General features: G+C 52.0%; 1 protein-coding gene across 1 annotated transcript in view; it reads left to right on the plus strand.

Moving 5' to 3' along the window:
• The window catches only part of HK1 (hexokinase 1), a 63173-nt gene that overhangs the window by 31022 nt on the left and 9382 nt on the right, over positions 1-22769 (plus strand). Inside the window, exons 4-13 of the mRNA XM_032423609.1 lie at positions 3472-3591; positions 6682-6777; positions 7378-7477; positions 7593-7776; positions 13596-13751; positions 16350-16583; positions 18697-19001; positions 20352-20500; positions 20830-20949; positions 22307-22402. Coding sequence (XP_032279500.1) covers positions 3472-3591; positions 6682-6777; positions 7378-7477; positions 7593-7776; positions 13596-13751; positions 16350-16583; positions 18697-19001; positions 20352-20500; positions 20830-20949; positions 22307-22402 — 1560 coding nt within the window. The remainder of the gene's footprint in view (positions 1-3471; positions 3592-6681; positions 6778-7377; positions 7478-7592; positions 7777-13595; positions 13752-16349; positions 16584-18696; positions 19002-20351; positions 20501-20829; positions 20950-22306; positions 22403-22769) is intronic.

Here is a 22769-nt window from a genome sequence, read left to right on the forward strand (position 1 = left end):
GTCACAGTCTGTTCTCCACGGGCCTTGGGTTGAGCCACCTCTGCTGCCTTCACCATCAGGACTGTCCCCCGTGCTGAGACATTCCTGTGTGCTTTGGCTTGACCTTTTAGGAGCAGGGTTTGTAAATTAAGGGGGTGCCCCCCAACAGGTGCACACTCGGCTATATATTCACTTCCACAGTGACTACTTCTTATTGCGCCCCCGGGACCTCATCTGTCCCAGCCTCTGTCCCCATCTTCTCAGCTCCAGGGTCACTGTTTCCTGCTGTCTGTTTCTGCTCCTTCCCCTTTCAAGCAGTCCGCAAAGAAAAGGCAACAAGGATGATGACAATGGCGGTAATGATGGTGTATTATTATAGCAGTACTTCCACAGTGCTCGCTAGGTACCTGTCACTGACATCAGCACTTTGTATGGATTAACTCATTTCGTCATCATTCCCATTTTACAGATGAGAAAACGGAGGCTCATATGTTAAGCAGCCAGCCCGTTGGGTCACACAGCTCATAAATGATAGAGCTGGGATTTGCACCCACGTAGTCTGGTTCCAGTTGTTACAGTTTCAGCAAGGTGGAACCCTCTGAGCCTGGCTCTTGTCTTTATCGTCTTTAAAATTTTTTGATGGTGAAGAAATGTGAGGGCTGTGGGCAAGGAGGAGAGTCCAGCGGCTGAGGAAGAGGGTTGGCAGTTGAAAATAGGGATGAAACAGGAAGCTCTTCTTCAGAAGTTTGGTTTGAGGTTAGACATAAGTTTCAGGGGACCATTTTTCCGATCAACCTGTAGAATATGATAGGAGGCCAAGGGCCCCATTGTGCCCGTGAAGCAACTCAGACTCAGTTTGTGAATAGCCCTGAATTCACGGGTTGTGATCTCATCTTCTGTAATATGCAGGAATTTCAAATAGATTTTTAAACCTTTTATTTGGAATAATATTAAACTTATGGAAAAGTTTTAAGATATGCACAAAGAGCTCCCATATATACCCTCATCCAGATTCCCCAACTGTTAACTATTTGCTTTATCTTTTTCATCTCCCCACCTTACACACGCACGCACACACACACACGCGCTATCCCAAAAAGTTCAGTTCATCTTGGAGGCATAAATGCAGCCTTCTTAAAAATTATTTATTTAGTTTGGGAAATTTTGAATAATAAATGTTTAAATTTTTGTTTTCGTCATTTTTACCCTTTTCAATTGGAGAAACAATCTCTGGGGATTTTTAAAATAATGATCATGTTGTTAGGGAAGAAAAAAATAATGCTTTTTTATTTTATTTTAATTTTTTTTTTTTTTTAAAGATTTATTTATTTATTTGAGAGAGCGAGAATGAGAGAGAGTACATGAGAGGGGGGAGGGTCAGAGGGAGAAGCAGGCTCCTCGCTGAGCAGGGAGCCTGATGCGGGACTCGATCCAGGGACTCCAGGATCATGACCTGAGCCGAAGGCAGTTGCTTAACCAACTGAGCCACCCAGGCGCCCAAATAATGCTTTTTTAGACACAAGAATTTTGAGCCCAGCGAGGCCGGCTAGCTTCCCTCCCTGGTCGGTCACAGACGCGGGCTAGCGTGGTGGGAGCTTCCGGGCGCTTTGAGCAGGCTGGGAGCTCCTGGTCTGTGGGCATTTCCTTCTTAACAGAGCACTGCAGGTGGCTGTGTTTGGCTTGGATCTGGGAGCTGTTATAGCGCCTCATCCGTGGGCATGCATTTCTGCAGGCTGCCTTCTCCCTGCTACTTCCTGCTGTCTTCCTTCCACCCTCCTTCCGCCCCGCCAGCCATCTCTGCTGAGGGCCACAGCAGGGCCTGGGGCTTGTGAGAGCGGATGACGTGGGGCTCGCTGACGGACTTCATAATGGGTTTATATTACTTAGAAATGTAGGTCGCAGGAAGCTTAGCCGGGCTCCTCCAGGGAGGGTGGTCATGTGTCTCTCCAGTCACAGTCACTGGCTGCAGGCACAGTCTGAGTAAGAGTGACTGGGGGCCAGAGGCTCCTAAATCAAAATTGGCGGGTTTTCCTTTACCCCGGCAGCAAAGTCAGACCTTAGAGCTGGGTCAGGAACCTCTGGGGAAAGTTGGGGATAGGAGTAATGACTTCTGGCCCCCTCTCGAGGATATCCCTGCAAGGAAAGCCTTCAGGAAGATAGCCTTGTCTGGGAACATGGGTGGGATTGCTTTCTGTGACCATGTGGTTGGCCCTGCCAGCACTGCCTTCTTCTGGCCTCTTAGAAGCTCCGTAGCTGTGTCAGTCCCATACATAAGGGAGGTCTAGTGTTATGACAGCCATGTGAAAAAGACGGGGTTACCTAGACTGTGGCTTGGTTGCCAAAAGAGCATATATATGCTTTGATTACATTAATAGAGGTATAGAGCTAAGGAAAAGGGAGGTTCTTAGTTCAACTAAACCCTTCTGTGTTCAGAACACATATGAAACATTATATTTAATTCTGGATACATTTTAGAGATGAGGGGAGGTATTAGAGAGATCCAAAAAGGTTGCCTTGGAGGTGGTCAGCCTTCCATCATTGGGAGTATTCATGCAGAGGCTAGGGAAACCGTGGTCTGTGCTCTTTCTAGTGGCTCCTAAGATGTGTATGTATATCCCAGGCAATGTGTCATGGAGCAGGCGAACTTAAGTTAAAATCCACTAAATGCAACAAGAATGAATAGTCTACTAAGGCACATGACAGTGTGGATGATTCTCCCACACATCATGTCGAGGGAAAGAAGGCGGACACCAAAGAGTGCACCCTCCCTGCTTTTCTCCGTAGTAGACAGATGGGAGAGCGAATCCAGAGCGACTGCCAAACACCCTTGTGGGGTTAGGTGCTGGCAGTGACCGCAAGGGGCGCGAGGGAGGAGTCTGGGTGCTGGCAGAGTTGTGTTCCTTGACATGGGTGCTGGTGACACAGGCGGGTGGGCTGGAGAGAATCCAGTGAACTCTGTGCTTCAGATGTGTGCACTTTTCTGTGCGTGCGTATCGGACTTCAGTAAAATAAAAATAGGATAGTCTGAAGATTGTGAAATCACGCAAGTGGGCTAGAGGCTCTGGAACTGCACATAGAATTTTTGGAATTTGCACAGACCGAGGTAGATAGAGATAGAGATCCAGATCCAGAGAAGGGGCCAGACACCACTCCACCCACTGCCCGGGTATTATGGAGAGGTGAGGGGATTTTCTATTCCTTTGAACTTTCCTGAGCACCCAGTGAGACATATTAGTGACCACTGATAGGCTAGTTCTGATCGAAGGGTTTGAACTGCTTCCTACGCTGTGCCGCCCTGCAGGGAAGTCTCTTTTTAAGGGACTCTTTCTCTAGCATTCACACCCAGCGTGGCTTTCCCAGCAGGGCTGTGGGGTGGCGCGGGGGTGGTGCGGGGTGCCGTGGGGATGGGCAGCCAGCGTGGCCACTCTCTTTTCTGTGTGTGCAGAGGGCTCCCCTTTCTCCCTCCTGACTGCTCTCTTGTGCTTCCTCCAGCTTTTTGATCACGTGGCTGAGTGCCTGGGAGACTTCATGGAGAAAAAAAAAATCAAGGACAAGAAATTACCTGTGGGATTCACGTTTTCTTTCCCTTGTCGGCAGTCCAAAATAGACGAGGTAAGCACATGCTGGGATTGGCGGGCCCCACAGAGGCCCCAGAGTGGGAAAGTCGACGAGTTCTTTTCCCGACTCTTTGTCCCTTTTGCTCACCAGATGGATGGCCTGTATATCTTGTATTTCTCAAGAAACATTTGTAGGAATTAATGTGAGGTCAGGTTGTTGTGTTTGTCTTTCAATTACTTAAGTGATTTCCAAATTTCTGGAGATGAGTCATGATGTTTAGGTAGGTGGGGACCTTTATGAAACACAAGCGTGTGAAAGCATAGCAAGTAGGTTTGGTGACAGTGGAGAGAGGCGGGCAAGCCTTTTGTCAGGGTTGGGCAATGTGGGGTTTACCTGGAGGCTGTCCTGGGAATGGGGAATCCGGTCAGGACCCCACGTCTCGGGTGCCCGGGCCACCTCTCCAGAGCTTCTGCCCGCGGGCAGCTCCAGCCCCAGAGAGGCCCTTTTTGACCTTCGGGTGGATCGTTGTGCCCATGCTGTTGTAGCTCATTGTTCATTCATTCATCTGCTTAGCAGGGAGGGACTCAGACATACCCCGTGGCACCATTGTACCTCAGACTGCAGGGAGACAGAATAAGTAGGTGCAGCCGGTTCCTTTTCTACACGAGAGACAGAAAACATACACACACAGCAAGCAACCTGTGAACAAACTCCTCATAATAGGGACCCTGAGAGTTCACGTTACCGAGGGTCCCTCAGGTGCCAGGCTCTGTCCTAAGGCGCACTCTGCAGTGAACACGGTATCTTCCAACACGCCCGTGCATGAAGTGCTTGTGATTCCCAGGTTACAGATGAGGACACTGAGGCTAGCAGGAGTCAGGAACCTGCCCAGGACCACGCAGCCGGGAAGCAGCAGAGCCCAGATTCGCTCTGGGCAGTTTGGCTCCAGAGCCTGTGCTCCTAACCAGTCTGCTTTCCTACAGGATAGTCACGTTGGTGCACATGGCCCCCTCCACGCCTCTGGGCAGCTCCCCTGTACCTCTTTATCGGCAGGGTAAGCGCCCTGTCCCAGACACCGCTTCATGCCCCTGGAGCCCGTCCATCTGTGTCATTTGTGTAATCACATCATGTTGGAGCAAGTGGGGGCTTGAGAGCTCAGTAGGCCAAGCCCCTCATTCCCCAGATGGAGAACCAGGCCTCCTGAGGTCATAGGGCTTATTAACGGCAGATCTAGGACCAGAATCCCATATGCTCCTGTCGCCCTTCCTCCCCCCTCCCCCACCGATTGAAGACCTCTGAGACACTGCGGTCCCCCTGTCCCCATCAGGACTGCCGTGGCCCGTCCAGACTCTCTGGTGTCTGGCATTGCGACACCTCCAAGATGTTCGGATCACTTTGGCCTCCACGGTGTCTTCCCGAACCTTTCTCAAAGCCTGTTCTTGGTACTAAGTTTCCCTTGGCTTCTGAGAGTGGAGACATGACAGTCATGTCCCCCCGGGCAGAGAGGTGGGGGTGGCCTGGGTGTGAAGTGACTGCTCGACCTAGCTCTGTCGTCAGTGACCCCTGCCCGGGTGCTATCCCCTTGCAGCCGGGCTAGACCCTGGGAGAGGACAGGGAGCAGATGGGGCTGCCCCACAGAAGCTGTGATCTTCCAGGGAGGAAGGCATTGCGGAAGGGGGAGAGAATGTCCTCAGAGGCAGGAGAGCCCCCAGGGCAGGGCAGATATGTCTGCTAGAGGGGCTTTGTGGGCAGAGGGGCTAGAGGCACCCCCCCCCACAGGCCTTGACCCCCCCCATCCAGGGAGGGCTTCCTGGGCCGGGCCGCACTGCCTGCTGGGAAGCCAGTGGACCATAGACTAATTACCCATCTGGTGGGGGGTTGCCTAGGCCCACTCTTCAAGGCTGCCTGGAACATTCAGGATCGTCCAAATCTAGACCAGCTGCCTTATTCCACAGACGAGCAAAGTGACCCTCAGAGGAATCTGGGGAGCTGCCCACAAGGAAGTGGGCAGAGGTGTGAGAATGGGACTGGCCTCCTGATTTCCAGCTCCACATTCTTTCCACAGCATACTCTCTGAGGCTTTTGGGGGTTGGGGTAGAGGGGAAGAAAACAGTGTCCAGGGGCTTCTGGAATGCCTGGCTTAGGAACAGGCTGCTGCTGAGCAAAGAACCACAGAGTCTCCCGCGCACTCCCCCTTCTGTGCATCTCACGGGGCTGTGCGGTTTTCGCCGTGAGCGGGGCAGGCTGTGTGCGGGCAAGTGCCCCATCCCTGTGGCACCCCCAGAGGCCCCCGGGGCCCGACTGAGAGCTCTGCCCTGTCCTGCCGCGTGTGTGGCAACCTTGTCCATTCAGAGAAAAAACAGTCAAGTATAACAATTATTTTTTTTGAGTATCTTTGATTAAAAAAAACCACAAAAGCAATATGTAAAGCTATTTATATAGATAATATAAAGATGTAAAGCAAAGAGTAAAATTTCTACCCTTCCCGATTCCCAAGTGAGTGACCATTGGCTGTCTAGCCTTTTTGGTGTTTCTCCATTAATCCACAAACAGAAACGAGCCCTATTGTATAAATAGTGGAGTTGCTGCTTACAAATGGGAGTTAAAAGTTGGGGAAGAGGCGTAACTCATATTTAGTCAGTATTATCCTTAAATCTCTAGCACCTGGCTTTAGAAGTTCAGTAGCCAAGAATTGCCTTGGCGTTTTGTCTGTCTTCCCCATCTGGCTCTGCCTGTCTTCCCTCGGGGCTGTGGGAGCTGGGCTCTGGCTCCAGTGGGGAGGGGTGGTCAGGTAATAACGGGATTTCTCTGGTTCTCTTTTTACTTGAAGTCTGGCCGGGCAGTTGACATCCAGGTAGATTTGCGCGCTGGGTGACGCCACTGTCCTGGCCAGCCACCGGCTGGATTCTAGTGTGAGCCGCACAGTTTTTTCCATGGCAGCGCCCAGAGAAATCCCTCCTGCAGACGGATAGACAGGAGACGGGACGGAGTCTGGCTCTGAGGTTACCCAGTGTGATCTGGAGGGAGCCGCCTGTCCTCTCTGGGCCTCTGCTTGGTCACTGCCCTTGAGCAGCCTCCCCAGGGACCTGGGGGTTCTGCAGGCCTCCCAGCCCTCATCCAACCCCCATCTGCTCTCCTTTGCAGGGCATCCTGATCACCTGGACAAAGAAATTTAAAGCGAGTGGAGTGGAGGGAATGGATGTGGTGAAGCTGCTTAACAAAGCCATCAAAAAGCGCGGGGTAACTTTTCTCGGGGCCACCTGTCCCTGCTGCGTGGAGGTGGGGCGGTGTGGGGAGGAGGCTGGGGTCTGAACCAGACCGAGGCCCTTCCTGGGGGCGGTAGTGCATGGCCGGAGGCATCACACGGGGTGTCTTGAAGACCTAGGCCGATGACCGGGGAGGGCCCACAGCCCAGAAGGTCAGGGTGGTTCAAAGCAGGGTTGTTAGAAGCGCTGCCCGGAGGGCCGAGGCCTGGGGCGGGGGCTGCCTCCTTCTGACAGGAGCGCTGGGCTGTGCGGGGGCAGCTGATACGGGCAGGTGCAGCCTGCGTGGTTGGAACAAGGGCCGTCAGCACAGGGCTGGAGTGCGTGGTTTGCGGAGGGCTGTGGCTCCGGGCGTGAAATCCACTCGGAAGAGAATCCTGAGCCAGATAGTGAAGGTGACCGTGCAGTTTCCATAATGTAATCGCTGCTCTCTAATCCAGCTGATCTGAGGGCCAGCAGTAACGAGAGCAGCACCCCCCACCCCCGGCTCTGAACACGGGGGCTCGCTGGCCACGCCCTCCGTGACCTCTGCTCCCACGTGAGAGTGGGCGGTGACACCCCCATTCTGTGTCCCCAGGACTACGATGCCAACATTGTGGCCGTGGTGAATGACACGGTGGGGACCATGATGACCTGTGGCTATGATGACCAGCAGTGTGAAGTCGGCCTCATCATCGGTAACATCACCCCTTTCCTCGTGCCCGCCCTCAGCCAGTGTTTCCAGAAGACACAGGCAGCCTCCTCTCGGGGTTTGGTGCGGTCGCAGCTTCTGATCTGGTCTCTCTCTCCAAGGCACCGGCACTAATGCCTGCTACATGGAGGAACTGAGGCACATCGACCTGGTGGAAGGCGATGAGGGGAGGATGTGCATCAACACGGAGTGGGGGGCCTTCGGGGACGACGGGTCGCTGGAAGACATCCGCACTGAGTTCGACCGGGAGATAGACCGTGGCTCTCTCAACCCCGGGAAGCAGCTGTGAGTCCCACCTTTTCTTTTTTTTTTTTTTTTTTTTTTTTCTTAAGATTTTATTTATTTATTTGACAGAGAGAGAGAGATAGCGACAGCAGGAACACAAGCAGGGGGAGTGGCAGAGGGAGAAGCAGGCTTCCTGCTGAGCAGGGAGCCCATGCGGGGCTCGATCCCAGGACCCTGGGATCATGACCTGAGCCGAAGGCAGACGCTTAACAACTGAGCCACCCAGGTGCCCAGTCCCACCTTTTCTGACCAGTCGTGTGCATGACTTTGGGGATACTTAGCCAAAGATATGGGGTTGAGATGAGAGGGGCAGAAAGGCAGGTGATCACAAAGCAAGAAGCCCATCAAATTTGCACGATCTGCCACTCCTTTGGATAGATTCACGGCTGTGGTGTCTGCAGCTTTAAAAGCAGGTTTTAAATGATTTTCTCTTTGTCGAATTATGCTATAATTGTGTCCTGGTAAAAAATTTTGAAGATGAGTGCAGAAGCAATAGTATAGAGCTAGGGTTTCAAAACCCTCGTACACCCTGTAGTCACTAGCATTGCCGCTGGGTGCGGAGCGAGGCCACGCGGGAGGCAGGGTGGCTGGCGAGTAGGGAGAGGGAGTGTCCTGAGAGCTCTGTGCTGGGCTCCGAGGATACAGAGGAGCCCCTTCCGGTCCGGCACTTAGAGCTAGTTGGGGCGGGATGTCCCACGTGTGAACGTCTGTCATGCAGAGGAGTGGGTGTAAACCTTTCGAGCCCAGAGAATGGAGAGAATTCTCCCATGTTATGTATGGGCAGATGGGTCAGAGTTGATAAAGAGCATCAGACTTACCGGGCAGGTTATTTTTGGCCTTGGCGAGCTCCTGGCTGCAGAGGTATGAGTGACATTATTCAGGGCAGTGTGGGCATTTCTTGATTTCAGAGCTACTTAGTTCCTGAAGCGCATGCTCCTATTTCTCTATGATGCCGGTGGGCTGCTAGCTCTCTCTGATCGCGCTCCCAACAGCTTCGTCCTGGGGTTGGATGCTGTCGATGTGCTGAGAGATGTTCATTGACCCTGTTGGCTTAATAGTCCTTATCTTGTGCCAGGGAGACATGGGAGTTCATCTGTCATTTTGAAACCCATCACCCAAAGATCTCCATACCCCGGGCTGGATGATTGGGCTTTCCACCACCCGAGTTAATGGAATCGCATAAACGGCCAGCCTCCCTCCACCGGGAATGGTGGTGGTGAATAAACTGGGTTCCTCAGTAAGAGAATGTCAAGTTCTTAGACTCAGAGTTGAACATCTGCTTTGCATCCTGAGACTGGGGTACCAGCTTGGGATAAAGGATGCCAGTTCCAAAGCTCTGACAGCCAAAGGTTTTTTTTTTTTCCCCCAATCCATTCACCTAACTTGCAGTACTAAAACCTGACCCCACCTGACATGAAACTATTTACCGTGCCTACTCATACGGTTCACTGGAGAGCTACGGATGTGCTTGATTGTACTGCTGTTTCAGGTACCTCTGGGGATATTCTGTAATATGTGCATGTGCATCATATTGCATCTCTAAAATCCTCACATTTCCACATTCCCAAGCATATGTGACCGCAGGGGTTTCAGATAAGAGATTAGGTACCTGTCGTGACTGTCAGTCACTTAATGAGAAGGGCAGGTAACTGCCTCCTCCTCAGTGGAGAGGGTCAGTTACCTGTGATGACTGAGCAGATAGGACCCAGGCCCTTGTCTGTATCCTTCGCCCCAGTGTGGGGATCCCCTGTGGCTTGGATGGAAACCTGGATTTCTCTGCCATCCATTTTGAAGTATTTCTGAATTTTCTAAAGGGCTGAACTATATCCCTAGGCTGAACTGTGAACCAGGCTCACAGTTGCCTTGCACTAAACACTTTTGGAGTGGTGGCTGGATGGATGCATGGAGAGAGATGGATGGATGGATAGATAGTGGATAGGGAGGGGGGATGTGATGGAGAGGTGGATGGGTGGATGGGGATGGATAGATGAAGGATGGGGGGGATGGGGAGATGGATGGATGGATGAATGGGGGATGGAGGATGAATGGATGGAGGATGGGGGGTTGGGGGATGGATGGATAGACAGAGGTTGGGGGGATGGAGCATGAATGGATGGGGGCTTGGGGATGGATGGATGGATGGATGGTGGATGGGAGGTGGCTGGATGGCTAGCAGATGGATGGGTAAATAAATAGGGGAATGGGTGAAAGAGTGAAGGGTGAGGTGAAGTTCGTCTTCTCTAGTATGTTTCCCTGTGAACTGATCACCAGAGGTCAGGTCTTGTTAAGAACAATGCTGAAAAGGTGACAGATTCTTGAGTTACATCACATATTCCTGGAAATAGGCTATTGGTCAGAGAGTTTTTTTGTCAAAGCAAATTTTTGCTATTCTCCTAGGCTCCTTGCCTAAGCTTTTGGAGATTCCCTGTGTCGTCTTCTATGCAATGCTAAGTTCTTCAAAGCCATTTTGTCCTCCTTGTCAGGGAGGGGTGTTAGCTCCATTTGACTGGTGGGGAAATTAAGGCACTGGGATAGGACAAGCTGACCCAAGACTCTTTGTTGAGCTTTGATCTGGTTTAGGTTTAGGGTTTTCTGCCCCACTTGAAAGTTCGAGTTTTTAGAATGAGCTTCTAGAATGTCTAAGAGTCATCTCTTATCATTTATGGACAAACATTTATCAAGAAGGGTCTGGAGGAGTGGCTTTTCATCCCTGATTGCATATCAGAATTGCATAAAGGCCTTTTAAAAACATACTGCTGCCCAGGCACCCCTCGCCCTACCCACCTCCCTCGCAGGTCTGACTCTAAGTGGGCCTGGGCTGGGACCTGTCCTTGGGAGCCTAAGACCTCCCCAGGTGACTACAGTTTGTGGCCAGGGTTGAAAATGTAGGTGTGTGGGATTTGCACAAAGGCCCTTGGTACCCAGATGGGCTGTCGACCCCTACACACCCACTCATTCGTTTTGTCTGGAGTTTGCGTGCGGTCACCCCGGGCTGATTATATCCGGTTGCCAGGAAGGGCATGAGCACGGTAGCTCTGTGGCCCCTGCCTTCACTGGTGACTGCCGCTTTCAGGATAGCAGGGGACAGCTCCGAGTATTCAGCAACGCCAGCCCGGCCCAGAGTTAGGAGCTCGCTCTTTAAAAGGGATCAGATACTCAGCTTCCTCCCTACTGTCCTTGTATTCTAGGCCTTTGAAATTCTGGTCACATACCCAGATCCTACTCTAGTCCCATCTTCTTTCATTTTTAATTTTCTTTCTCCTCCCCTCCTGTCTCCTTGGGCTTCTTGATCTTCTTTATCTATGTCGTGTCTGGACTTCTGAATCCTATTGCCATGTGTGATTCCTTATCACATCCTTCAAAATGCAGGGAGACACTTGCCTCACAAAACAGCAGTAGCAGTGACTAGGACAGCAGGATGGTTCGACCTGGAGAGGTCTTCGGCCTGAATGGCGGTGAAGTCCGTCCCCAAACATCTGTTCTTCCCATCGCTCTGCCCACTCTGCAGAACCTCTGCCCACTGCTAATCCCGCTTAGCATGGCCTCAGACCTCTCCCACCTCTCTGTCCCTGGGCTGCCGGTCCGAGCACACCCTGGCTGCCAGGGGCACTCCCGACTGGCATTCAAGTCCTCGCTCCCCTTGTCTGAACATGACCCCACCCCGCCCCTCCCAGCCTGTCCCCAGGCCCCGTGGGTCTCGGCCCTGTCTGTGCCTGCCAGCGGGCACCACGATGTCACCTGCACATCCGACTGCTGATGGGCAGGTCACCACTTGCTGGGTTCCCAGGAGCAGAGGGAAGTGTGTTGGTGGAGAAGGAGTGTCCATGAGCCTCCGGCTTGGGCTGAGCGAGGCGCATCAGACGTGACTTTTCGTCGTTCTGCTGCTCTGACGGGTTCTAGGAAAAGGGGATGGTGGGATCTATGCATGTAAAAGACGTCGTGTGGAAAAGGGAGATCATTTTGAGTGCCTCCAGAGGGCAAAGTGAGAAGCAGTGGGTAGAAGGTGCCAGGAGGCTGATCTTAGCTCCTGCTAAGGGGAAGAAGCTTTCCTGTTGTCACATCACCCAGTGGGGGCCAGCTGCCTAGGGAGGAAGTGAGCTGATGACGGCAGCCAGAGGCAGGGTCGGGGTGGGGCCAGGTGGCTGCTAGCGTGACAGGAACATCTCGCATTTAATGGCGGTGCCCACGAGAGAGGGAGAGTGGCACAGGGCTTGGAGCACAGCCTCTGGGGCTTAACTGGTTCCACGTGTGCATTTGCTGCCTATTAGCTCTGTGACCACAGGCAAGTGATATAACCTCTCTGAGCCTCAGTTTCCTCTTCTGTGAAATGGGGAGAATGATATTGTCCACCTCATAAGGCTACAATGAGGATGGAGTAAGTTAGCACGTGAAGTGCTCAGTAAAGCGTGAGATGCAGAGCAAGGCCACATACTCATGACGAGCTGAGATTGTAGCGCGTCACCCCTGTGAACCCATATTCTCTGCACATTAACCTTATTAGCAGGCCCTGCCGTTCTCCCCATTACCCAGGTGAGGAAACCAGGGAGCAAGGAGCACGGCAAGGGCAGAGCCGGCATGGAGCCCAGACAGGCTGGCTTCTGTACCTGCTGCGAGATTCCAGCTCGGGGCTACACAGAGGCTGTTCCCACAGGTCCTTGGGGTGGTGGCTGAGTGGCTGGGACTCAGAGAGGCACTCTTCTGCCAGGGATCCCCAACACAGTTGTGGCTGGGTCGATTGTGTCCGGTCCTGTCAGGAGCGGGAACAAGGAGAACCGTGTTTCTCTGTGCCCGTGTTGGGGCAAGGGAGGGGCCAGGTGCTCAGGTCCCAGCAGCAGCCTTGGCTCCTGGGCCTGGCTCTGAATGGAACAGGTTGTTCTGCTGTGTCACGGGCAGCTCTGGGGTTCCAGCTGGGCTCCTGGATGAGGGCCTGCTGCTTTGATCTGTCCCCCTCGGGGCTCCCTCCTGGCCCCTGCTCAGCCAGCATGCGGGGCCTGAATCTGGCTCAGAGGGGGCATGGAGCCCTGGTTCGTGGTCGTCTCTCTCCTGCAGCGTTGGCCTCAAACTGGCTGCTGCGGTTCCAGAGCCCACGCCTCTCCGGGAGGCTAGAGAGAGGAGGCGCTCGGGGATTGGCCTGCGCCTGCACATGAGCTACTCAGAGCCCTCCCCTGGGATTGAGGGTGAAGTCAGTGGGGGAGGAGTGGGCTCCCCAAAGCAAATTCTTGGTCCTTTTGGCCAGAGAAGGAGAACATGGATGCCTGGGAGGTGGCCAGCGACGTGGGTCCCATGGGGAATGGCTGTGTTTCAGCCCCATCATCTACTCAGGCTTCCCTCCAAGAAGGCATTTACCCTTTGTGAGCTGGGAAATGGAGAGAATACTTCCCAGCCACCTCCTCTCGCAGGACTTGGGGACCTCCCTGCTGGAGGGATGGATAGGAAAGCCCCTTAAAAAAGCATAGTGTAGTGTCTTGTAAGAAATGATCATATTCTGCATTTCTGTCTGGGGGCCTCCTCGTCATCCCCAGTCTCACCTCCAGGCAGCCTTCCCTGCCTGGCCCTGTGCCCTAAGGTGCTTACCTCCTTTGCCCACCCGGCGATGGGTGTGGGGTCTGGAGGAGACGCCCCCTCCCCCATTGCTGTCTCCTCATCATTTAGTGGCACAGGTGTGCGGTTTTGCCTGCCGGTGAGACCATGAGCTTGGGAGGACAAGGCGATGCCTTCTTCTCCCTTCTGCCTGTCTGTCTGTCTTACTCCTCATGAGCCGCCCCAGGGGTACGAACCTAGGAAGGACCTGACAAGTACCACCCGCTTTTCTCCCGCAGGTTTGAGAAGATGGTCAGTGGCATGTACTTGGGAGAGCTGGTGCGACTGATCCTGGTCAAGATGGCCAAGGAGAGCCTCTTATTTGAAGGGCGGATCACCCCGGAGCTGCTCACCAGGGGGAAGTTCAAGACCAGCGATGTGTCAGCCATTGAGAAGTAGGTGCTGTCCCTTGGGGCTTTCTCTTTTCCTTCACTCCACCCCCCACCCCTGCCTGCCCACGCACACGGGGGAGATTAGAGTCCAGGGAGTCGATGATTCTAGCGGTGAATGAGGAGCTCACTGAGCCTGGGGCCTGGGCTCGGAAGCCCCCTGGGACATATGAGGACCTTCTCCAGACTCTGTTCCAGGGACCCCTGGTGACCTCGTGATAATTGGGTGTTCCCTGAAGAAAGGGTTCTGTGGCTAACAGGATTGGGAAATATTGCATATTTAGTCTCCATTGAGAGATTTATGGTATTCATTACCATATTAAAGAAAACCCAGTTCACTTTGGTTAGCTTATAGTTTCCCAAACTCCTTTTTTTTTTTTTTTTCCCTAGAGAGAGAGAGAGAGAGAGAGAGAGAGAGCACGCAAATGAGAGCATGTATGTGAGCAGGGGGTGGCGGGGATGAGGGAGAGAATCCCAAGCAGCCAAGCAGGCTCCATGTCCAGTGTGTAGCCTGACTCGAGGCTCAGTCCCATGACCCTGACATCATGGCCTGAGCAGAAATCAAGAGTTGGACGCTTAACTGACTGAGCCACCCAGATGCTCCAGTTTCCCAAACTTCTTTGGTGCCTGGAATGCCCTCCCCACTGCCTGCCCCCCATTCTCTCACCTGTTAACAGCCAGATGTGTTCCCTGGCACAAGTTTGAGAAATGTTGGTTAACAGCTGAGACAGGGCAGATAGACAGGGGAGGACAGTCCAGCCAGCCATCTGACTGCTGCCTTCCGGCCTCACCATGAGAAACCCAGACTTCTCTGGCTCAGCTGTGACTTGCGGGCCTGCACCCTGAGAGGGAAGAGGGTAAACGTGGTCCCAGGGCAGTTTGACATGGTTGGGTGCCTCCGAGTCTGAAGGACTCCCATCTTGTGGCTGGCCTCCGTGGGCCACCAGTCTCTGTTCCTGGTTCGGAGACATGCAGCCATGCGAGGCCACCTGCCGAAAGATAGGGCTCGCTGGGTGCTAGGGATGTCCTTTCATCTCTGCCCGAAGCTGTCGTTCCCACTGCCCTGCTGTGTGCTGGAGACTCACAACGAGCCGGCGGCTTCCTAGCTCAGGCTCCTGGGAGCAGATGCAGGTCAGCGGGCTGCAGTTAGAGGAGGCGGCTGTGGGAATTGGAAGGGGTTTATGTGGACTCACTCCTCTGTCACATCCCTGGGCATTTACCCTCGGATCACTCTCCTTCAGGAGCTATTGGGGCAGAGCGACTGTCGGCAGGGCGCCATGATACCCAGTTTCCAGCCGTCTCTTTTCTCAAGCCTCCCGGCTCGCTACTGGGGAGGGAGGGGGCAAGAGCCTCCTGACATGTCTTCACAGTCATTCACAGAGTCAAGAAATGCCTACCTTCCTTTTGGCCTCTTCTGGTGTTGGCTCTTTGGTTACCAAGAAGCAAAAGCCCACTTGAACTAGCTCAAGAAAACATATATATTGTCTTAAGGGCTGTCTCAGCGAAACCTGAGCATCCTACCAAGGCAGACGTTCAAAGTGTTCTCTTTAAAATCAGCAGGAAAAAAAAAAGAGGAAGTAAAATTATCATTATTTGCAGATGTTAATTGTCTGTGTGGGACACCAGAAATATCTAGAGAAGTGAATAGAATAACGAGAGGTTAGGGAGTTGCCTGGAGATAAGATACAAAAGTCAACTGTATTTCTGTATGTATATTGGCAATAATTAAAATATGTATGCTTTTAAATAAGCCTTTTAGTTTAGAATATTTTTAGACTTACAGAAAAATTGCAGAGATGGTGCAGAGTGTTCCCTGTGTATCGCTGACTCCATTTTCCCCATTGTTAGTTAACATCTTTTTTTTTTTTTTTTTTAAAGATTTTATTTATTTATTTGAGACAGAGAGAATGAGAGAGAGAGAGCACATGAGAGGGGGGAGGGGCAGAGGGAGAAGCAGACCCCCTGCCGAGCAGGGAGCCCGATGCGGGACTCGATCCCGGGACTCCAGGATCATGACCTGAGCCGAAGGCAGTCGCTTAACCAACTGAGCCACCCAGGCGCCCTCCATTGTTAGTTAACATCTTATGTTACTATGGTACATGAAGGTGAAAAAAAAGGAATATATATATATATATATATGAATACATGCCATCTATACCGTACCATCTGTAATAGTAACAAAATCCTGAAGTACTTCGGGATGAATCTAACAAAAGATACACAAAACAGGTATGCAGAAAATTGAAATTTTCCTAGAAAACCTCAAGGAAAGGTGTGTAAGCATCCCAGGACAACTCACAGACCTCAAGAGCAGGAGATTTGTCTGCGTCTCTGGAGCACGAAGCTCTGGGGTGGAGGCAGCGACGTCTCACCTCCCTTCTCTCCCTGTCCCTGGCGTGTCATAACCCAGCCCGGAACAGTTTTTTCTCTTATTACCTGGTATTTCTTATGGAGGAGACTCCTTCGTGTGTTCTTCTCAGGCACTTGGCTGTCTTCATCCCCTGTCATTCACCCGTGGTGAATGGGTGTGGACTCTGGACCCTCAGTGCTTTGCACCACCCAGTGTGGTCCTTAACTCACAGTTACCGGCCTCTAACCTCACAGGAATAAGGAAGGCCTCCACAATGCCAAAGAAATCCTGACCCGCCTGGGAGTGGAGCCATCCGATGACGACTGTATTTCAGTCCAGCACGTGTGTACCATTGTCTCATTTCGCTCTGCCAACCTGGTGGCTGCAACGCTGGGCGCCATCTTGAACCGCCTTCGAGATAACAAGGGCACACCCAGGCTGCGGACCACGGTTGGTGTCGACGGGTCTCTTTACAAGACGCACCCACAGTGAGTCTGCCCTTCGCTGTCATTGGCACTCAGTGCCCGTCTAGGCTAAGGACTTCCCCCAAAGGTCAGACTCTTGCACCCAGTGGAGGTTTCTGGCGTACGAGACAATACGTGGCTCTGGGCAGAAAGGTCAGAATTGCCCACTTGAGAAGTACCCGACCCTCAGCCAGTTCTCCTGGTATTGCTTCTGTACTCATTTCCCCCTGATTTCTTAGGTCTTGTTAGAGATTTCTGTGGCTGCCAGGAACACTGGGTGGAATATGTCTGTATCTTAAATTCTCTTGCTTACTCATATTTCATCAGAGACCTTCATCCTAACTATAGTTTGGGTCATAGGTGTGACGCCCACATTCTTGTTTTAGAAGCTCCTGTGAAGAGCCCCCCAACCCTCAGACGTGCCTTTTTTTAAAACAAGGCAGCTTGTTGATGCTTTGCATCTGAGAGCGGGAGGGACATACAAGTTGTCAGTGGTCCCTGTCGGTGATGAGGGGCTCCTTACCATGCTGCCTTCTTGTGTGTCGAACTCCCTAGCTGCAAAAGCCTTTTGTGGTACCGAGAACATGGCTTGTGCAGTTTTAAAGATGAAATTCTGAGTCTTTATATACTATTAACAGTAGCTGCCTGTGGTGTGATTTTTTGCACAAGACCTCAGATACTTTGCCACTCTGTGTACAAAGTGCATGTGAAATGGTCCTGTGGTACCTTCACAGCCAGTTCCAGAGACAGTTAAGTGAATGTTGACTTAAGTGGAAACCGTTCTGTTACTGAGCGGGTAGGGTTTGAGCTCATTACATGCCGTTATCTGTTAGGTTCATAGTTTTCTCTCTTTGTATTTTTAAAGTATTTGTAATTTTTTTTTTAAGATTTTATTTATTTATTTGAGAGAGAGAGTGAGCACAAGTAGGGGGCAGAGGCAGAGGGAGAAGGAGAAGCAGGCTTCCCGCTGAGCAAGGAGCCCGACATGGGGCTCAATCCCAGGACCCCTGGGATCATGACCTGAGCCGAAGGCAGACGCTTAACCGACTGAGCCACCCAGGTGCCCCAGTATTTGTAAAATTTTTGATAATGAAACTGGCTATCTTTTTGAGGGATGGGTGGTTTCTTGGCAAATGTTTAGACAAGAAAGGGATTTGCAACATCACATTAAAAATTTTTTTAATTGTGGTAAAATACACACTATAGAATTTTCTGTCCTAACCATTTTTGAGTATACAGTTCAGTGGTGGTAAGCATATTCACACCGTTGTGCGACCAGTCACCACCAGCCACCTCCTGAACTCTACAAGATCTACAAGATCACATGTCAAACAAATAACTTTGATTAAATGTGTTCTAGTTCAGAAGTCACATGTATTTGGTGTAGGAACTTCAGATAGTTCAAAAAATTACAAAGAGAACAGAAGTGGTTTTTCATCCTACCCCCTGGTATTGGTCACTGTTGATATTTTGGGGTTCTGGTTTCCCTGTTTCCTTTGGCAGGCAGCCTTCCATACTTACGACAGACCATAAACTTTGAGGAGGTTCTGTGTCTCACTGAGTCCTAAAGTCCTCTTCTAGCCAATAAAGAATGTCCCGACTCTTGGGGGCGGAAGGAATGGGCAAGTGAAAATAAAAAACAAGAGTGATTATTTACGGAGCTAGTAACCAATCAAAGCAATTGACGAACTTGTTTAGTTCTCACCGCCCCACTCTCTGCCAGGTACTGTCAATCCTCGTGGACTCCAAGGTTAAGTCACAGGCCCAAGGTCACCTGATGGGGGTGGCAGAGCTCGTCCCTGTCTCCTGATCTGTCTCACTTCCAAACGCCGGGCTCCGGACATCACTGTGCTGTTAGCTCTGTGTCATGGTGGAGGACAGAACCCTTTTTGGACCCTGAATTTTCTGTATTTGACACTCATGTCATAATGTGTGTGACCGTGGGCTACTTGCATTTTTCCTTTTTACTTGTCTGCATCTGCCAGCTTTTCTCCAGCACTCGTGTATGACCTGGGTGACGAGAAAATCAGGTCTAGAACATGGAATTCAGGTGTGGGAAAAGAAAGGGGAACCAGAGCTCCCCGACAGATGGCTCTAGTCTAACTCTTGTGGCCTGCTCCCCGCCCCCCCACCCCAGGTTTTCCCGGCGTTTCCACAAGACTCTGAGGCGCTTGGTGCCCGACTCCGATGTGCGTTTCCTCCTCTCGGAGAGCGGCAGCGGCAAGGGGGCTGCCATGGTCACCGCGGTGGCCTACCGCCTGGCCGAGCAGCACCGACAGATCGAGGAGACCCTGGCCCACTTCCGCCTCACCAAGGACATGCTGCTGGAGGTCAAGAAGAGAATGCGGGCTGAGATGGATATGGGCCTGAGGAAGCAGACGCACGAGAAGGCCGTGGTCAAGATGCTGCCCTCCTTTGTCCGGAGCACTCCAGATGGGACCGGTGAGGGCCTCTGCTGGGGGCTGACACACCCCTCCTGCTTGTCCCACCAGGGACCAAGTGGGGCTGCAGGGAAATCGCATCTCCCGTGGATGAGTTTATTTTAGCAAGCAGTAGGAATGCATTCAAAACCCTCTGCTTTCCATTTTTACCACTGACTTGCCCCATGTGTGACTCAGGGCCCTTGACTTGCCCTGGATCTGGCCTCCCAGGCAAGCAGCATCTCTAAAACCACAGTCCTGCTCTGAATCAGAAAGTGTGCTTAAAACAGTGAAACTGGGCCGGTCCCACAACACTGGGATTGCGGCAAGTTCTCTCACAGATTCACCAGCAGAAGGATAGTTACCCAGTGCGCCCTTCCTAAGTCCTGACATGGTGTGCAGCAAGCAGACAGGGGCCTGGGGCTCCAGGCAGATTGGAGAACAGAATCCAACCCTTAATGCTGACCTTGCTGAGCGCTCTGGAGACGCCGAGGGGCTTCTCTGCTGGGCCCTTAAAATCAGATTTGTGATATGAATTAGGTCCCATGTGTCAGTTACTTATGATCGTTTTATATCCTTGCATTCAAAACCACCCTCAAGCCTGGTGGCTTAAAACAGCAACCACCTCTTAATGCTCCTCTGGGCCCGGCTCAGCTGGTCTCTGCTGGACGCATTCACGAGTCTGCAGTCGCTGGTGGGTCAGCTCGGAGGCCCCGCTCACACGTCCAGCAGTCGGCACTCAGCAAGGGTGCAAGAGTGCCTGGCCGTGCGTCTCATCCTCCAGCAGGCCGCCGGGCTCGTCCACGTGGTAGCGCCAGGGTCCATGAAAGAGAGGAAGGACTTCAAAGCCTCTTGGAGGCCTAGGCTGGGACAGGCTCAGCTCTGCTTCTGCCACACTCTGTCGGCCAAAGCGAGTCATAAGGCTGGGCTGGAGCCAAGGGGAGGAGAAATAAACTCCATCTTTTGATGGGAAGAACTGCAGAGTCACTTTGCAGAGGAAAAGTACAGGGAAGAGAATGACTGTGCACATTTTTACACACACTCTACACATTGACATAAATGACTAATTTTTGTGAGGGCTTCCCCTAAAATCGGGTCACTGTTGCCATGCTTTTTATAACCCTGGAGAATTTTGTTTGTTTATTGTGACAGGTGGTTCATCCATGGGTCTTTTGTCCTTCTAGTGTGGCTTGAAGGTCGTGGTGGTCAGTGAGTTTGTGCCCACTCTCCCCGAGCCTGAGCAGTGTGCTGAAGGCAGCAGAAGCTGGAGCTTCTCCCCTGTATTTAATATGGGGGCTCGAGTCTTGGGGTTACCGGCTGCCAAGAGGCACTTAGCTGTTTTTGATGTTCTTTATGTTCTTGACTCTAATAGAGCATGGTGACTTCTTGGCGCTTGATCTTGGAGGAACAAATTTCCGTGTCCTGCTGGTGAAAATCCGCAGTGGGAAAAAGAGAACGGTGGAAATGCACAACAAGATCTATGCCATTCCCATTGAAATCATGCAGGGCACCGGGGAAGAGGTGAGACAGTTTGGCTTTTCTACCATGATGGCCCATGTGTGTCACATGTCCAGTGGCATCGATGGTCCCCCCCAAACCTGCCACGGGGTGCACGCAGCTCTGCCGTCGTGTCCTTGTGGCCTGAAAGCATCAGGCACCTTAAGCAATGCTGGGCTTCCGATGCTCGGGGGGCTGCAGAGTTCCCGGGGGGTACTTGCCCGGCATGTGTTGGTGCGTGTGTGTGCGTGCGTGCGTGTGTGTGTGTGTGTATGCATGGAATCGTGCACTTGTATGCGTGCACTGAAGCAGGAAGCCAGAGAGCACGGGTAATCCCTTCTTTTCTCCTACAGCTGTTTGACCACATCGTCTCCTGCATCTCTGACTTCCTGGACTACATGGGGATCAAAGGCCCCAAAATGCCTCTGGGCTTCACGTTCTCATTCCCCTGCAAGCAGACGAGCCTGGATGCGGTAAGTCTCTTTCTTCTAGCCACGGGGCAGGGCTGGCCTTGGGGCTTCCTCCAGGCTCACTTGGCCCCTCGATGTAGGAAACGGCTCACACGTCACAGTGGGTTGACCCAGGCTTTATGTCATGCCCTCCAGTTCGTCTTAAGACCCTTCTCTATTCGTTTTTTATCACTTGACGCACCCACCTCTTCCTGGAAGCCTCCTCATTCCCTGGGCAAAAGTATCTCACCCTCCTCAGTGTTCCCTCTTCTTTAAATGTTATAGCACTTTTTTCGTAATTATTAGTGATTGTGTCTTTCTTCTCTGCTATGTCAGGTGCTCCTTGAGCAAGGGCCTGTGTTCCCCCACCCCCCCACCATGCCCTAGCACAGAGTTATATCAGAGGAGATACTTAATAAATGTTCGATAAGTGGAATGAAACAGGGTCCAGGGTCAGGGCTCAAGCACCTGCCAAGTACTAAGTGCAGGGTACAGAGCGGAAGGTGACAGTTCCTGTCCTCAGGAGGCCGACAGTCTAACAGAGGATCCCAGCCTCACACCCGCAGCTCAGCACTGGGCAGAGGGCTATTGGTGGCAGGTGGGGTAGGGGGTACCCCGGCAGAGGGAGCTGATTGTGCAGAGTCATAGGGGCGAGATGGAGCCTGTCATGCTGGAGGAGTCACGAGTGCCTCCTTGTGTCCCAGGTGGGGGTGTGGCCGGGGAGGGGCCCCGGAGTAGCATCAGATCACACGGAACCTTGGGGTTTAAGGCAAATGATGGGCAGCACTAGGGAGGCTAGGTCGGGCCACCTGCTTCTGGAAGCCAGTTAATCAACTCACTGTGCTGACTTGGGGCTTTTTCCTCTTAAGCCCTTTTATATCTCAGCAGTTAGAGCCATATAAACTTGCGTTTTGCAGTTTTTAAAGGTCTGCATTGTTTAAGGAGTTCACTTACACCGTCACCTGTATTCATCGTAGTTGAGTACACACCCAGCAAATGCTCAACTTCATTCAAACCAAAAGTTCACTTTAGGCAGGAACAGTGTTACTAAAAATTTGCATTCCTCCATTTATGTTGTTGGCAGACTGTTCTTTAGGGGAACTAGTTGGTTATACCAGGGGCCCCACCATTATCCTCTTATGCCTCAGTTTCTCCATCTGTGAAATGGGCATTATGGACCAGACTGCCGTGGGGAACGGTTATGAGGGGGCGGGCCCGTGGAGGGCTCCTTCTGTGTTACTGCTTTGAGCCTCAGATGCTCTAACCTAGTCTCCCTGTAAATTCTCAGCAGATATTTACTCAGGAAGGAGAGAGTGAAATGTTATATTCTCACCAGAAGGGTTGATTACACAGGACTCTCCTGGTGCCTTTGCTCTTTCAGGGAATCTTGATCACCTGGACAAAGGGTTTTAAGGCAACCGACTGCGTGGGGCACGATGTAGCAACATTACTAAGGGAAGCAATAAAAAGGAGAGAGGTAACTATTAAAAGGATGTTTTTAAAAATCTTCACTGTTCGGGGGGTTATAAAAATTGTCCTTGCTGGGTCGTAAAGAATTCAAACAATACAGAAGCGTGCGTGACCTGGGTAAGAGGGTTCCCTACACCGTCAGCAGTAAAACGGAGGTGAACAGTTTTGTGTTGTTAAAGGATGGTTTAAGAAAGGTAAAATCAGGACTCCCTGACAGCTTGAAAAAGAGAAAAGCAGCCCCCGGCAGCCAGGCACAGCCTGGCGCTGTCAGCCTTGGTGGCCCCCTATTGAACATGCAGTGTCACTCCGCAACTGATGGAATTGGACAAGAAGGAGCCCAGTCTGTACTCCCGTCAGCACTCAGCACACGCTCA

Source organism: Phoca vitulina, unplaced genomic scaffold (assembly GCF_004348235.1).
Source record: "Phoca vitulina isolate PV1807 unplaced genomic scaffold, GSC_HSeal_1.0 scaffold29, whole genome shotgun sequence".
Lineage (NCBI taxonomy): Eukaryota > Metazoa > Chordata > Mammalia > Carnivora > Phocidae > Phoca > Phoca vitulina.